Source organism: Vigna unguiculata, chromosome 2 (assembly GCF_037176805.1).
Source record: "Vigna unguiculata cultivar grain cowpea cultivar isolate G323 ecotype 2 chromosome 2, ASM3717680v1, whole genome shotgun sequence".
Lineage (NCBI taxonomy): Eukaryota > Viridiplantae > Streptophyta > Magnoliopsida > Fabales > Fabaceae > Vigna > Vigna unguiculata.
In genome coordinates, this window is record NC_140793.1 from 7,906,839 (window position 1) to 7,924,963 (window position 18,125).

Here is an 18,125-nt window from a genome sequence, read left to right on the forward strand (position 1 = left end):
GACATACCATTATAATTATTGATCAATAAAGACTCATATAGAAGATGAAAACCTCACATACAAGCAGAAAAAGTCTCACATGCAACAAAAACAAAAGAAGACCAAGAAAAACGGCTAAAACTCAACTTACGCGAACGGAGAAATTGATCAATCCAAATTGAAGAGCTTACCGCGAGGATCACTTCTATGGTATCAAATCTTCAATTAGGCGAATAAATAAGGAGAACCCTTAGAGAGACATTAGATAACTCTAAAAAAAGTGTGGTTTAAAATAATAAAACTCATTTATAACAAAACTATTTATACTAAAATCTTTTAATATTAAAATAATTGAGTCTCACTATTTTTAAACCACTATCACTTCTAAAATGCCATTTTCTTAGCCTTTATAGTTTGCATTCCCACATCAATTTAGGTTCATATCAATTCACACTTGAAAACTGGATAAAAAATTTAGTATGACCAACCTTTTATATCTCTTTTATTATATATTATAGCATGACATTGATCTAACTACTATATTTTAATCTTTTAAAGTTAAGAATTGTAGAACTCAACTTCAAGATTGACCCACTTTTATGTAATGTACTTTTTCCCATCTAAAAATGTGTATAGAATGAACAATTGTTGATATTGTAATCAGTATTATTGAAATAGATGATCGAGTTACAAAAGAGGATGAATTGAACTCCCTTGTTCTTTTAAATTTTTTGTAAAACTTTAAACCAAAATCTAATTGAATTTGGAGTGATTAAGACTTTAAAGATGTATTATCTTTAAGCTGATTTTTCAACTCAATGCAAATAGTATCAACTAAGTAAACATTACTATGTGAATCGAATCAAAATATGAAAGAATTTGTATGTTTCAACCACAAAGTAAACATTAATTCAACTTAATATTATTAGGAGTAGATTAGAGTAATTATCAATAGTTTAACAAATTTAGAAAACTGTTACAATCACAACAAAGTCTTTACAACAAGTTCAACCAAGAATACAATCAAGAAAACCACTCTTGAACCCTACAAGAGTTAACACTACCACTCAACACATTATTGCAATTTGAACACCATGTTCAAATACACTTACCAAATGAAATTTCAAGAAATGGAACAAGATCACCTGGATTTACTATTACATCAGCCAACAAGATGAATACTAGGATCAAGAAAGATAAAAAAGTTTGATCTTCAAAACTTCTAAGAAACCTCCAAGAAGTTTAAGGCAATTTCCAAAACACGCTACTCTAAAAATACTAGGCTAAACACAAGCGCGCACACATACACACACACACACACTACTATAAACAAACTAGGCTAAAAAATTCTTCTTGCCTTTCATCCTCCATGACATGTTGAGTTGAGGTTGGATTCATCAAATCACTTTTAGTCCAACAATATTTCTCAACAGGTATGACATAGGACATCAAACTTTAGTCAATTTGCAAACTATACTAATATTTTACATGTTGTTGAATGTTGAATCTTTCAAGATCTCAACTTTGAACCAGGGCATGAAAGTCCTATTGTGCTCTATCAACATCTATATCTCTAGTTGTCGTGGGTTATTCTCCTCCACATGCCTTTATGGGAAGATAAATAAGGTATAACCTCGTATATACAAATATGCTTGAAATACTTCTAAATGAGATTTGGTCATTATATGGACACTTTGTGCACTTACTAATGGATTTCTTATTATGCGAAGATTTGGATGGACGTCCTAAAGGATTTTCTTTCAACATGTGTTTTGAACAAAATTAAGTGCTTTCGTTTACATTCATGGAAGCTTTTAGACATTTTTTATTCTTGATATACCTTTTCAAAATCCTAATACAACGCTCAACATGAAACATCTGTATGTTATTGTTCCAGTTTGGTTCTAATTTTTTCTGCAGGTGCGTTGGTTCAATTGTAGTACAACAAGGTCATATCTATAGAGATTTGGTTTAATAAAACGGTAACCTAAGATCTATTTAAATTTGTACAAAGCAATGATAACATTGATAGATTTGAAATCAATTTTGATTAATAAGAAGAATAAGTGATGATAATTAAGAGGTTGAGATTGAACTTGGCTTTTCTTCCCCTATTGCATTGTCTTTAATTCGCTATAAATCATGTTTAGTACTTTAGTGTTCTTGGAAGTACTCTTTACGGTAATTCTAAACCCATTCATGGAATTTAGAACCTAAGGTTATCAAACTCAGTGTGATTCCTCACCCTTGATTAAATGACTTCTTGCATTAATGAACATGACTCTTTACCTAACTAAAGCCTTAGATCTATTCCTAGAATCTAACAAGCATTAGGAAATTTAGTTGGATCTAAACTTAAACCAGTTCAACACTACATTTAAGTAACATGGTTGATCAAGTCACCGAAGCAATTAAAGCAAATCAAATAACCAACATGTAAAGCAATAACATGACATATATTAAATCAAATGTAGTACAAAGAGTTGGAGAATGTACATCCATTCCCAAAAAGAGTTTAACTGCTCATAATGATTTTTAATGTAAGCACAAGAAGTTGTTGTCTTCCTCCCATTATTCTCTCTAAGTGTATTACAATGGGTCCTAAGAACTTTATAACTGAATTAAAAAATCAATATTAACATCTGCATACAAATAACAGAGCAAGGCTCTATCTTTATAGAAAAATAACGTGTTGCTTCAGCTCCAAAGAATTTGGTCAGCCATAATGTTTCCTCCCTAGGTTGGTTTCCTTCATGCTTGAGATTTTGGCTTAGTGCTCAACATTGGAGTTTTCCTTCCTAAGAGAGTTTTCTTTTGAGGCTTAACTACCAATTCTGGTGCTTAAGATTTCTTACAGTGAAGGTTTTTTTATTTGTGACTCATATTTAAATCTTCAGCAAACCGCCTTACGGTGCTTAGTGCCAACTTTGAAGCTTAGTGTCATTCCCTTAATTTCCTTCAATTTATCTGCAAAAACATCACAAACACATCAAATTTCATATTTTCTAACTTCTCTACTCCTCATTTTATAATTTTAGGCAAAAAGACTTGTTTCACTTAGATTTACATCAAATTCATATAAAATAAGTGTTTGAATGATATACAATTCTAAGTAAACTAAACACTTATCAACATCTTAAACATAATGTTCTAAAACCCCTAATTTCTCTTATCAAATTAATGAATATATGCATTATGATGTCAAAAAAGGATAGAGGAAAAAATCTCCAATTAACACAAGATAATAACAATCTCATCCTAGAGTTCATCCAACTTCAGAGGTCAAAAATTTTACTCTAAAAGCAAGAGAATAATCAACATAAACAAGTTATTCTGTGTTTAACACTTTTGGATAAGATTCCATTAATAGCCACAAGCAACATTTGAAGAGTATCTTTGTAGTATCTTCATACCCTTTAAATATTTGAAAACAATATTTTTTCTGTTTGGACATAATGTAACATGTTAGTGTAAAATATGTGTGCTTACCCACTTCCCTTAATGTCAACTCCTCCCATATTTTTAAATCAGTCAAATCCAAATTAACATTTACACTACAAGTCTTCTCATTAATGTCAAGAATCATACCAATTAAGCTATCAGGCACAAAAGCCAATGTTATTCCCTTAAATTCTTGTAATGATTTAACTATTAGATAATATAATGTTATGTTTTTTGTTTATATTGGTTTTCTCATTTTTATACTAAAACTTCTAATATAAATCAAATAAAGGATGATTGCATGCATCATTTCTCTAAATAAAATATAATAAATATATTATATTTTTTATTATAATATTAAGTTTTAAACTTACTTGATAATTATTTTTCTTAATCATTTTTCTAAATTACTGATTATCATGTCAAATTTTAGATTTACTTGATGATTAAATTTTGGATTAAATATGATTTTGTTCCTTTAACTTTCAATGGAAATTGGAACTAGTCTTTCTTTTAAAGTTTGGACCAATTTAGTTTCCATATTTAAAAATGCGTGAAATTAGTCCTTTTAACCAAATTTTGTTAAATTTATTTAATGTTTCAAATGCATTTGTCAACTAACATTGAAGGGAAAATGTGTCAAACAATGTAAAAAACTCAAATGCTATCATGAATTGCGATTGAAACATCAAATAAAGTTAACAAGATTTTATTAGAAGGACTGAATCCACACATTTCTAAAGGTGAGGAACTAAACTTGGCCAAAGTTTTGAAGATGGACTAATTCAAATTTTCACTTAAAGTTAAGGGACAAAACATATTTAACCTTTAAATGTTTTATCACTTACTTGATAATTAAAGTTTTCATAATAATTTTAAAAATTGTTGATTATCATGTCATGTCCTGAATTTGTTTCATAATTAAATTTTCAATCATGTTGTGTCTCAAAATCACTTGATAATTAAAAATTAATAATAAATTTCAAAATAAAAAAATGTCAACCAACCAAAATATATATTTTTTAAAATACGTGATCCCTAATTTTCTATTTTCCATTATGAATGAAAATATGTAGAAGCGAGACCCGTCATTGTCGAGTTCACCCAAATAAAATTTATTTTTCCCAAATAGTTTTTTAAAAAGAACTCATAATCCTGGTTTCTCATTTTGAATAAGAATACATAGGAGCAAGATCAATCTTGTCAGACCCAAATAAAAATTTCAAAAATATATTCTTTGTCATTTGGTATTTTCATGTTTTATTTGAACTTTTGAAAAAAAAACAAAATATTTTAAAAATTATATTTATTTTGCACACCTAATTAAAAGGAATCGTCTTAGGATGTTGTGGGGTGGTAATACCTTCTCCATTTGTAATTAACTTTCAGACTTAATCCAATTTCCAAACCAATTCTCTTTAGGTTTTTTTATATTTTTTCTTAATAAACTATGGTTGTGACTTTTTTTTTTATAAATAGTTTTTTTATATTCATCCCATCACGATTTCGGTTGTAATATGTACTAGATCGTCCAATGTTTGATATCCATTTTTTATTAAATGTGGTGGATAATCATAATAAACCATATAAAATCTTAGCATTATTTAAGTGTCCTCATTACAATTGTGATTAAGTTTAAGTTGTGCTTGACTCAAAGAAAGAATTTGTTGTGAGAAAAACTGCAAATTGTAATATCTAGTTATAGTAAATTTTGTTATAAATATGAATTAAGGTTCATAAGCAATTCAATTGAATCACAATATATATATATATATATATATATATATATATATATATATATATATATATATATATATATTATATTTATATTTTGTCCTCTTACATTTATTTTCTATCTATTTTATTTGTTAGTTTCTATTTAGGTTTAAATATTAATTTTGTCTATATTTTGTTGAGTTTATTTTAGACTTAACACATTTTTTTTAATTTGATATCAATTTTTGTAAATTTTATTCAATTTAATTATTTTTGCTAATCTTGTTTATTAAGTAATTAATGGACATTGAATGTTATATTGATATTTTTAATTTAAAATTAAAGTTTGATTAAAATTAACAAAAATTTTAAAAGTAGAAAATAACATAAGTGGTTTGGAATTTTAATGTTTAAAAGTTTAATAAGTTAAAAATCACATAAAATACCATTGTTTTAAAATTGAGCCTACTTCCCATTTTTTAACCTTTTAAAATTTACTTTTAAAAGTGAATTTATTAGGGAATCAATAGATCTTCCAAAAATAAATTGGAAATATAAATTTATTAAATAAAAGATCTTACAAAAATTTTAGTAGAGAATCGATTAAAAATGATACATTATACGGACAAAAAATATTAAAAGCTTTTAAAATTTTGTTAGTTAGAATACAAGTTTTGGATGAGTACATGGAACCAAAGTGAAACTGGTGTGAGTGTGAGAACCATAGTATGCTCAGAAACCTTTGGAAACGTTGTTGTCGCCGACGTTCGGGTCCCACGTTGCTCTGCTCCTCACGCACTTCGCTGTTTCACAGTGGCACCTGCGTGGAGGGAAACCCTGGGTGGAGAAGGAGAATTGAAGAAGAAGCCTCGCTTCAGATTTCGCATCCTTGGCCCGAATGGGTCCAACTCATCAAGTGCTTGCTCCACAAGGGACACTTTCTTCACGAAGAGGGAAACGTGTTTCGCAACACTGCTTTGGGTGCCAAAGATTGCAATGCCATTAGAACCGCGTGCCTCAATTTCGGTAGAGACCATTTTCATATTTTAAGGTAAAGCAGTGTTCTTTGGGTTGATTGTTTCTTATAATTTGGATAGTACTAACTAATAAGGATGCTGGAGGTTTGCACACACACAAAAAAAAATTAATATAATCTTTATTGTTAGTTGGCGTGTTTAATTATAATGTTATGTTGGGGAAAAGTTTGGCTGTGATATTTAGGTTGTGCATGCAAGGTGTTTGAGTTTAAAATTCTGATAGACTGTATACTGCTAAGACTTTGTAATTGGTGGAATTGTGATTCTCTGATTTTACTTTTGCTACTTATCGCAGCTGAAGTTCTTGTGCTGCCATCTGTTTATGTATTTTTCTTTTTGTGAAGTTATGAATATAGTAATATAGTTGTGGAATTATGTTTCGTCAACTTACTGGACGAATTTAAATTATGCTGTGATGGTACAATGATTATGCCATCCTCCTAGTCATACACAGTATTGTGGAGTTAGTCTATGTTTTAAGTCATCTTAGGTTTATCACAGCATGCGTGTACGCATTGCTTTTGAGTGACAAGTGTAATTGTTGTTGAGAACCTAGAAGGTGTTTGTTATTTCCTATATTGGTTCGTACTCTTTCAAACCAGCTTATGACATACAAGCTTTAGTTCTGTATAGTTTGATACACAATATGCAGTGACTGTGTAATAATATTTTTCGTAATTGGGTGGAGGCTATGTGGTGGTGAGCTGCCTAAGATCTGGTTATTTTGTTAGGTAATGGTGAGGGGAAATTGATAAATCTGACACTGTTAATGATTCCTCTCTATTAATAAATATATCATATATCATTTATTTATTTTCATGAATGCTAGGTTTCCCTCCTGATTGAACAAAAATCATAATATGAGAACAAGAAATCATGTAGAAGTAGGTAATGAATGAAATTGGTGTGGTAGTTAGTTTCTCTTACTGCAGAAAACTGCATTGCAAATTTGATGTTTTTTATTTTTGTTTGACAAACATGAGGAAATTTATTGTTGAGGAGCACTGCAACGTCATTTAGAACATCCAAATGAATATGAACCTACGCATAATTTATTTTTTTTTGTGTTACATATTTGACGCTATGGGAGATTTTTCGAAAAACATTATAATAGAGATACTGGAATCTGTTTAAAGGAGTCAGAGGATAATGCCACGTCTAAAAGAGTTGGTTTAAGTCACGAGAAAATATGAGGGGGTTTTCTTCCCCAAGTTTCCAACCATGCTAGCTATCTGTGAGCATGGTTTAGAATTAGATAGCTGCAGATGGAGACCTCATATCTGGAATTAAGTTTTAAGTTGTATAATGTAAGAGAGAAAGTGAATGTGAGTTCCATGCTATAGATTAGAATCAATCAAGTTTTCTTACCCTTTATGTGGCTATATTAATCCATGCACAAGATTTTGTTTTTAATTCCTTCTTTTTGTAGTGGAAAAGAATTTTAACAGGAACTCATTTTTCTAATGGTTTACTCAGATTCCTGTCACGAAAAGATATAGGAGTCACTGTGGCACTTGGATGTCCGAGCTTAGATAGGAAAGTAGTCAACTCAGGAAAGCGTCTCAGAGCATATGTGGGTATTGATGAGGGAAATGTAAGTAATGACTTAGTTTCTGATATCATTTGCTTTTGTTTGTGGTATACTTTACAAGTGTCTTTCTTTTCTATATCAAAAACAGATTCTTTACATTTAACCAATAACTATAATTTGTATGAACCGATGCTTCAATCAGGTATGCAGTTCCTGCAATTTGAGGGGGGACTGTGAAAGGGCATTCGTGAAGGCACGTGAAGATGAAGGTGGGAGAACAGTGGATATTATGCGTATTATATTGACCTATGGCCTTGACCCAATTACTGGTTCAGTGGATAACAAACCGTGTCTTACTAAAAAGGTAGAAGATTCTGTGAGAAGACTGCTGAAAGAAATAGTAGAGCACAGTACCAAAGAGGAAAGTTCTAATTTTCCAGACAGCACAGAGGTTGTCATGGGACATCTTCATTCCAATCAGCAAGGCAAGGGCAAAGTAGATGTTGCAATGATGAAGCAAGGGGACTGGATTTGCCCGAAGTAGAGCTTTATTTCCATCTGCTAATTGTTCATTGTATTAAATCATATACAAGTTTCTCTTGCACTTGTTTATGTTTCCCTTTTCATCTTTCATTGGGCAGATGCGATTTCATGAACTTTGCTAGAAACATCAGGTGCTTGCGCTGTGACAGCCTCTTTGAGGAAAAAATCAGGCAATTGAAGCAGGATAACAATCACTTACCTTTGAAGAAGGGAGATTGGATATGCAATACGTAATGGCTGTTAATAGAGTCTAGTTTCTTTGTTTGAGTTTTTTTGTGTTGTCTTGTGCTGTGTTTTTAAAATACATTACTTTTGGTATATTAAAAAGATTTTTAATATATTTTAAAACATTAAAATAAGTTTACATAGGTGTATTTTAAAAGTACAGTAAAGGACTGGTATTCATTTTTAAATTAAAATCAATTTGTGATTTCTGCAGATGCAATTTCCTCAATTTTGCAAAGAATACAAGATGTTTGCAATGCAAAGAGAGGGCTTCCAATCGTCACCTTAATCCCGGTGAATGGGAATGTGACTCGTGGGTTCCTTTTAACCTTACTGTTATTTTGTTTCAGTTCCTGTGCCAAATGAACAGTTTTTGTTTATTTACTTCCTATTGAACTGACTGATTTCCTGTTTGTGTAGGTGCAATTACATCAATTTCAGAAGAAACATGGTTTGCCTGAAATGTGACCACAGACGGCCTATAGTATCAAGGGCTTCAAATTCTTCTCTTCAACCTCAGCAAGAAGACATAAACCACCATAAGATCGGAAAATATAGTTTTGGTGCCAATCAGGGTGATAGAAGTGGTGAAACACGGAAGGTGTTTGAAAGAAAGAATAGGAACAGAGAATCATCTGTGTGGAGATTTGTAGAGGACAAGAGTGAGAATCACAAGCTCTTAAATAAATCAAATGACCCTTCTGAATTTATAGATTTTCCTATTGTTGGAGGTAAGACTCAGTTGTCTGAGGTACAAAGGAGAGAAGAACACAAGACTGAGTTGTCAAATCAGTGGAGAAGGCCTCCATGGCAAAGTGACACTGATGATGAGTTTTGTTCTTCGGATAACCACAGTACTGCTGATGAGTTTTGTTCTACCAATGATCAGAGTGCTGATGATGAAGAAATGGACGAATGGTTCGGAAAAGGGAAGATTGAAAGGTAGGATTCTAGAATAGTGTAATTTCCCTACACTGTTATCAATGTGAAAGTGCTTTTTTTTGTGAACCAATACTTCAAATAACAGCTTGTAATTGTAATTAGATGACAGTCAATATACACTATTTATTTATTTATTTATTCGTTTAGAAAGATGACTTTGATAATATGTTTTGATATTTGGGAGAAGCATGAAAGTTTTAAGTTCCAGAGAATATGTAAAATATTTGAGAGGCTCTTTATAATTTTTGTGCTAAAAGGATAGGTTGATTGTAATAACTTTTTACAGTTATGATTAGGGTTTATTTCTGTTTTCCAGAGTTTATTTTTTCAGTTACTTGTTTTGAAACTAATCTGTTGTAAATAAGGTTATAAATACCCTGACCTTTGATGATAAATGCAAGTAGAAATTATCAGTTCACATTGAGTTGTGTTATAAATTACCTTGACCTTTGATGAGAGTCAATATGGCTGAAACTGTTCCGACATAGAAACATTGATATACGATTAGAAGGTTAGATTTATTTTTTATACTTGAATTATTGAAAAGTTTTAAAAGGTAATTTATGTTTATAAAAAATTGAAATGTTTTATCATAAAATATATGATGTGGATAGAATTTCTTTAAAGAAATTGACATTTAAAAAATTTATGAGATGAATTTGATTATTTAAAATTATAAAATTTCAAATTTTACTTAAAAATTAAGAATTTTAGATTATTCGTACTCTTTTCTTTCTTAATCTATATGGCTAATTTTCATATTCTCTTTCTATATGGTATGAACTGGGACATTATTGATTTGATTGAGACTATAATTTTAATATTAATTTATTTTTAAGCTACAATTATTTTTCAATTGACATTATTAAAGTTATTTATTATTATTAAGGTACAATTATTTATTTATTGATATAATTTTTCCTCTATTAATGATTGTGAGATGTTTTCTATCAATGCAGTAGGGTTATTTAAGATGTTAGTTAAATTCTTTTGATTGAAGTTTTAGTAGTTATTCTTTTTTAATCTTTATATATAGTGATTATTTTTCAATTAACATCACCAATATTATTTAATTTAATTTTGTATTTAATGTTTTTTTATTTAGTAATAATTTAAATACTCAATTAAAAATTCTTGAATTCAATTTTTTTATTCAAGAAAAAACATTGAATATTAAACAATTTAAAATAAAGGTAAGTTAAATGTAATATATTTGAATTTTCTAAAAGAAATATATAATTTCCTATTTGAGTGATGGAAGTTTAACCATAGAAAGTTAGAATATATTGAACTTTCTCATTATCTAACTTTTAAGCAATTCTATTATTGTTGAATGTTTGAGAAGCCATGACCTATTACCATACCTTCACACTCTTGTTTTTGAATGTTTCATGAAAATAACACTATAAAAGAAGAATAATAATAAGCTAATTCTTTATTATTTTCAATCCGAGGCCTTCCACATATGTTAAAAAGATGTTTTATATTTCACCACCAACACTACACATTGAAGATAAAAAATTTAAATTTCTCACTCGTATGACATTCATATTCTCTTATTATTAAAACATTAGTTAAAAACATTATAAATCAAGGAAAAATAAATTAATTTTAATTTTATAAATTATTCTTCCAAAATTATTCATAAAAAAGATATATTTATCCATAACCAGATATATAGGTTTGAAAATGACAAATAGAAATAAGAAGAATCTCCTCGTTTCATTTTCTAGACGATTTCGGAAAATTTTATAGTCTTCTAAAGATTCTAGAATTTTTCTGACTTTTATTCTACTTCATTGAAAATTCTTCTTTTTCTTCATTAGCTCCGGAAAGAAATTCTAGAACATTCGATATCTTGATAATATGCTTGAAGGTTTCTGCTGAAGGATTATTCTCACACAGATCTATTAACTTCTCATTTTTATTTCAATTAGTTATAAATATTTACTCGAATAAGTTCCTCTATAAATACTTTTGAGAAAGAAAAGTATAATAAAAATAAATAATTTTATAAATTAGAATTAATTTATATGTAAATTAATTTGTTAAAATTTATTCACATAATTTTTTAACCTTTTTGTTTTAGTTTCTACATGAAACATTTTTACTTTATCGAAAAGTACATATTTTTCTTGCAAAGGTACGTACTAAAAATAGTTGTATTGAGAAATTAAAAAGTGGGTTTTAATTATATTCATAATGTAATCTTACAAAATTGATTTATAAAATAAGATTTATGTTAAATATTAATTTTAGTTCAATAACATGTTATAAGCTAGACTCAATTAACAATAAATCTAAATCTTATTAGGATATATTTATAATTATTAATAATATCATATTAAATAGTAGACTTTAATTATAATTCAATTTTACAGTTAATAAAATAAAATTTATATCTAATTATTATAAATTTATTTTATCTTTAATCCATATAAAATTTCTAACATAAGTTGAAATTGTTAAAAATAAAGGAAGTAATGTTTTACTACTAAAATCTTCTGATTTTTTCTTCCTTCAACCTTATTTTTACTAATTGCATCCTTATACTATTTCTGCTACGACCATCACTTTCGTCATCAACACCGTTATCTTATCACGATTGCATAGGGAAAAGAGAAAAAATGCATTGCGAACAAAATCTCATTATGAACAACCCATTCTAGAACAAAAATTATGGAAAACTTGTTAAAAAAAATATTTAAAATGTATTTTATTTGTTTTAGAAAGTTTGTTTTTAAAATTAAATCCTATTTGTTCTTACAAGTTGTTCTTACAAGATCGAGTAGATCTCATGAAACCAATAAGTTAGGATTTTATCTATTGTCTTTATCTTCGACTTTAGTCTTTGATCTTAAAAAGATAAGTATCTTTAGTTTTTTAACTCTTGTCTTTAACTCTTGTCTTTGATCTTCGGTCTTGGTTAATGATGATGGGTGAGAGTACATACAATATTGATACTTTGACATTCAAGTTAATATTATATCAATAGTTCCTTCTCAAACAAACAAGATGTCTAGTACAAAGGATAATTTTCACTTTACCATAGGTGTTTATCTATTTATAACATTTTTTATTGGACTTTTATCCTACGGTGGTTAAGAGGGCTCAATCACGGTTTAATCATGATTTAAGTTTTGGTTTATGTCTAATCTCCATCTACTTGTGTTAAGCGTTGATTGATTTCTGAGTCATGTGGACCTAATTGAGAAATTAAGAAGTTGAGAGGCTAAGAGACTTAAAAGGGTAAGATGCCAAGAAATTGAGAGGCCAAGAAGTTGAGAGGTTGGTGTACATGAAAGGTTTTTAAACAAGCTTTTCAAATAAGTAGTTAAAAGGTTTTTAACATTAAGATACATAAACAGAGATTCATGAGTTCCTAAAGAAATTGGTCAATGATTTACCATCCAACTCTTTCTTGAAGAACCTTGTCATAAATTCATTGAAGGTGAAGTTCCTATAAAGGGCTGGTTTGTCTGCTGATGTTAGCTCCGGCAATGGTCCAAAAACTCTCTCTCTATCACTTGGGTTCAGGAAAACAGCAACCGACACTCTTGCCTCATTAGAATGGTTCGCCAACACTCGATGATGAGCACTCTTGTACGCTTCGTTAGAAATTATCTGCCACACAAAATCATCAATATCAGATATCATATAACACTCTTGTTAATTAAATTATTATCATGATACCTGAAGGAAATCTCCGATGTTAATAACCAGAGCTTCAGGCTGAGGCTTCACATGGATCCAACCCTGTTCCGTCTCAACCTGCAACCCACCGATGTGGTCCTGCAGCAACACGGTAAGAGCCCCGGGATCGGCGTGAGAATTAAGCCCAACCGTTAGATCAGGCTGAGGGCAAAACGGGTAATAATGCCCCACCATAACTCTTCCTTCCCACAAACCCATCTCGTTCAGCCTCTCCGCACCCAATCCCAGCCCCTCACTCAGTAACTGGTACAACACACGTGCAACACGCACCACTTCCTTATCCCATTCCAGCACCTCTTCTCTGCACACCTCGGGAATCTCGCTAGACTCAACTGCTGTGGGGCCCATCCTAATCTGCAAAATCAAATACAAACTCATAACTTTTCATTACTTTGGTTTCGTGTCATTCCGTGGAATTAATTTGTTTTCAAATGTCGATTAATTTTATAAAATTTATTTCATGTTTTAAGCTTACGTGCTATCTGTTGTTTAAATCTTTTAGACAAAATGTTAAAGTTTTAATTACCTATTTTGTTCATTTTTTTAATTTGATCCTGTTTTATCAAGATTGATACAATTTAATTTGGATTTTTAAAAAATAATATAATTTCTTAAAACTAGAGTTTGTTTTTTAAAAAATAAATTGTAAATTAGTCCATCAAAATTTACATGAATGTCTCGTAACGATAACTTAAATTTTGTATATTATATAGGATTTTTTTTAAATAAATCTGTTAAAAATATTTGTAAAATAGACATTCTTTCTTTATTTTTTTATAAAAGTTTTAATTGATAATTAATTTCTTCATGGATATTTCCTGTAAAAAAAATTGGCAACAATTTTTACTGTTCTTTTTTAAGTATTTTTTATGAATAAATTTTTAAAACAAAATTAATTTCAAAATTTAATTATTTAAATTTAAATTATTAATTAAATGTATCTTTAATCTTTAGTTTTTTATAATAGTAATAGTAATACAAATTATTTAATTATCACCTAAATTTTTTTTTTTACTATTATGTCCTCCACATGTCTTATTTTATGAATAAAAGAACGTAGTTAAGAAAGATAAGTCCTTCTCCCTTTTTTAGCTAACCTAAAGAAAAATTGTAAGGTCCACTATTTTACTTTATCCTAAATTGTAAAAAGTTGTCTCAAATTAATTGGGCCTGGGGCTGACCCAAAGGGATCCAAGGATCCTAAACTGTCCTAACCCTAACCATTCTCATCACTCTCAGAAAATAACTCATTTTTCTTTAGAGCTCCAGTTGTTTTTCTCTGCTAGGGTTTGGTACCACCTTAGTCAAGCAAGCTCAATCTCATTTCCGTGCTCCACGTAAGTCAATCTCGAGCTCATATTTCTCCTCTTTGGGCATATTTCATATTTACAGTTAGGGTTTTGTAGTAACCCCGTTCCTATTCTGTTTTACCGTTTGTTTTAAGCTCTTTGGCCTACCCTTAGGACTGTTATGCTTACTGTGTGCGTATCAAATTATTCCGCTAGCTTATTTCCAAGTAAGGGAAACTAGACCCTTTTCGTGTTTGAAGTATGTGGTTTGTTTCCATCTGTTTCGTGTGTAAAATAATATGGAAAGTGATTGTATTCGTGTATGAATGATTTGAATAGGAGTGATCGACTATTTTTCTGGTTTGCAGGCGTAGAACAGTGGGAGGGAACTGCTATTTTCGCCTAAGCGAGCTCAACTCGCCTAAGCGAGAGTAGTAGTACCTCACCCAGAAGTTTTGCTCGAGTACTCGCTCAGGCGAGTTGTGTTTTGAGGAAAGACCATCTCACTCAGGCGAGATGGCCTCGCTTTAGCGAGCATTCGCGAAACTTCCCAGGCCCTCTATCGCGATCTCGCCTAAGCGATAGTCTACCGCTTAAGCGAGGGTACCCCTCTCGCCTGAGCGAGGGCTCCTGGCTTGAGGGGATCCGCTGTTGTTATAGATTGTTTGATTGGTTGATTTCCTCTATTTAAAGTATGAGGCTTGTGAATATGCATGAAGTATCTATGCTTAAGGATTGAATTGATGTGTTAGTGTGATCTCGGCATGGAAAACAAATGAGATGGTCGGTAATGAAAGTGACATGATATTGGTATGAGATATGATTCTATATTAATGGATGAAACATGTTATTGGTTTCGTTAGGACGTAATTCCATAAGTCTCTAGGTGAGACTTTATGGTGGTGCCTCAGTTGGTCGGGACGTAATTTTATGACTCCTGTTAGTGAGAGTTCATGATGATGCCTCATCTATATAATTTAGTAAGGATTCAAGGTAAGGATTCAAGGTAAGGTTGCATCCCGACACTCTAAAGAGTCAGTTAGTCTCACATAGAGCGGACTGACTCTTGTGGTGAGGGTAGCAGGAGGCCTGAAACTCAATAAGGACTAACCTTGTGTGTGGGGTTGAGACATTGTAACACTTAGTTCGGGTGTGAGCAGCTCGGTAAAACAAGGAAATCCACCACAAGTGCAAGCATCCGCTAAATCTGACTAAATTATATGTATCTAGATAAGTCGTGTCTGAATCTTAGTGTATTATTTGCAACTCATAACATGATGGGTTGACATATGTATCTTGAACTATGAAATTGTATATAACTGCATGATAAACTTTTTTTTTTGCTCTAACTTACCCTTGTGTTGTTTGTTATATGTTCGGTATGTGTGATTTTCTCTTCTTGTTTTTTGTGATGATCACCAATTTATTGATGTAAACATATGCGAGGAACACCTGTGATCAACAAGGAAGTGATAGTTCGCTGCGTAGCCCACTGGGCTGAATTCTACTGTTTTGGACTTTTTCATAGGACTATGGCCCATGTACTATTTTGTCCTTTAGTACTCTAATAATTACTATCAAATTCTTGTATTTTGTTTGGTATTGGCCTCTAAATATTTTTTTTAGATATTATAAGGAGTCGTGTTTATACTACAAGACTCGTCTCTTATATTATCGGTGTGACAAATCATTTAATTAAAACAATTATTTAAACAAAGTGTTACAAAAATGATATATTAAAAAAGTTTTTTTAAAAAACTTTAACAAACTACTAATTTAAGTAAAAAAATATTACTTTATTACTTTAGTTTAATTAAAAATAAAAAATAATATATTTTAATTTTATTTAGGAAAAGTTTATCAACTTGTCAAAATATCTTTGTCAAAAGATCATTTCCCTACATTAAAATTTCCATGCGTATGATAATTTAGGATAGTAAAAATACTTTAGTTACCTGGATTGTGTCGCGCCAGCTGGCAGCTTTTGATTGGAATAGATCCACGTTGGAAATGTACGATACGCCCTTCCCCATCTCCCTACGGTACACCGGCACCCTCTTCTCCGCCGGCAGCTCGTGGAACGCCTTAACCGCCGCCAGAGTTTGCCGGAGTAACTCTTCCGGGACGCCATGGTTGATCACCTGGAAGAATCCCACCGTGCTCGCTGCCTGCCGGATCTGCTCAATCACGGCGGCACGCGACTCCTGCACGGCGGCCAGGTCCACCGTGGGAATTTCCGGCGCGGAACCGGGTTCTGCCCCGCGCTTCAGCTCCGCTAGGGTTTCTGGCGGGTGAACGAAGATAGGGGGTATGGCCTTGATTCCCGAGTCGATCAATCCTTTGACTCCGACCTTGGTTTCGTCGAACTCCTTCACCGCTTTCGCGCGGTCGTAGGGCGCGGCGGCGCTGACCGCGGTGGCCACCGGCGATGACATAGGGAAGAAGCGAGAATAGGAATCGGTGAAGGGTCTGCTTGTTTCTAGGAAGTTCAAATTCAGTGAACAATGAAATGAAAACATTAAAGCGCAGTTTTCTCACGCAGTGACAATAAATAAATAACAAAAGCAGAACTATTTTAGATACGTCAAGAAACTTGACTAATTCTAGTCATTTTTTATTTTAATTATATCTTTTATTTACACATAATTACAATAAACGGTTACGTGACACTAAAAAATTATAAGTATTGTCTTAGATAGCATTATTGCTTATATAAGTGTTGCTTGTACTTACTTTTAAGCGACAATCAATTGATGTTTTTCTTTATAAGATGAAAAAAAAAATCTAATAAAAAATAGTTTAGTTTTAAAATTTTAAAAAGTAAGCTAAAAACATTCTTATAGATATATGACAATTTCTCTAAATATAATTATTTATTAGATTATTTTATGTTTAAATATTCTTTTAGTTTTTGTTTTGTTCAGTTTATTTAATTTAGTCTTTTTTTTTGTCACGTTCAATTTGATTCCGTTTTGCTAAATTATGTTTAATTTCATCATTTTTTATTGATATCGTTTAAATTAATAAGATCATAGTGTACAAGCTAACACTGTTCACATTATATGAAATATTTTAATTATGATTAATTTGTATTTTGTTCAAATAAGTTCTTATTTTAGTTAGATTTATTCAATTTAGTCTCGCTCTCCACTTCATTACCCTCGACCTCCACTTCATCATGACTCTCACCATGGACTCATTTATCACCCTCACCCTTCATTTCATGACCCTTCACCATTGCCGCCACCACCACCACTATCGTGGTCATCGCCGCCACCACCACCACCACCAAACTAAAACCACCACTACCACCCTACATCCACCAACACCACCTCCATAACCACAACCACCACCACACTAAAATCACCGCCACTACCAAACTAAACCCACAACCACAACCACCTTGCAACCACTCCCTACAACCATCTTAACATGAATGTATGATTTATGCTAAGATACAAAGTTATTATTTAAATGGATAAATCATTTTAACAAGTTACTAAGATAATATTTTTTTGAGATAAAATCATGTCATTAAATTAGTAAGTTACGATTACGATTAGTTATTTCAACTAAAATATTAAATTATATCTTGTTAGATTTAGTAGTACTTACACGTATGAGTAATTTATTTGGTTAAAAGAGATAAACTTAGAGATATACAAAAAGGTATATGTTCTAACCTCAAGTTCGTCAACATCGATAGAG

General features: G+C 31.1%; 2 protein-coding genes across 2 annotated transcripts; one reads left to right on the forward strand and one right to left on the reverse strand.

Moving 5' to 3' along the window:
* The first annotated feature begins 5,800 nt into the window (after positions 1 to 5,800).
* On the forward strand, positions 5,801 to 9,580 carry LOC114174155 (uncharacterized). Its single transcript, XM_028058931.2, has 6 exons — positions 5,801 to 6,187; positions 7,650 to 7,767; positions 7,907 to 8,244; positions 8,346 to 8,477; positions 8,687 to 8,785; positions 8,893 to 9,580. Exons 1-6 carry the CDS (start codon positions 5,865 to 5,867, stop codon positions 9,416 to 9,418), a joined length of 1,536 nt encoding a protein of 511 aa, XP_027914732.1. The 5' UTR covers positions 5,801 to 5,864; the 3' UTR covers positions 9,419 to 9,580.
* Positions 9,581 to 12,713: 3,133 nt separating this feature from the next.
* LOC114174156 (1-aminocyclopropane-1-carboxylate oxidase homolog 4-like) lies at positions 12,714 to 16,958 on the reverse strand. Its single transcript, XM_028058932.2, has 3 exons — positions 16,373 to 16,958; positions 13,108 to 13,482; positions 12,714 to 13,038 (listed from the first exon to the last, which is right to left on the reverse strand). Exons 1-3 carry the CDS (start codon positions 16,934 to 16,936, stop codon positions 12,787 to 12,789), a joined length of 1,191 nt encoding a protein of 396 aa, XP_027914733.1. The 5' UTR covers positions 16,937 to 16,958; the 3' UTR covers positions 12,714 to 12,786.
* Positions 16,959 to 18,125: the final 1,167 nt, after the last annotated feature.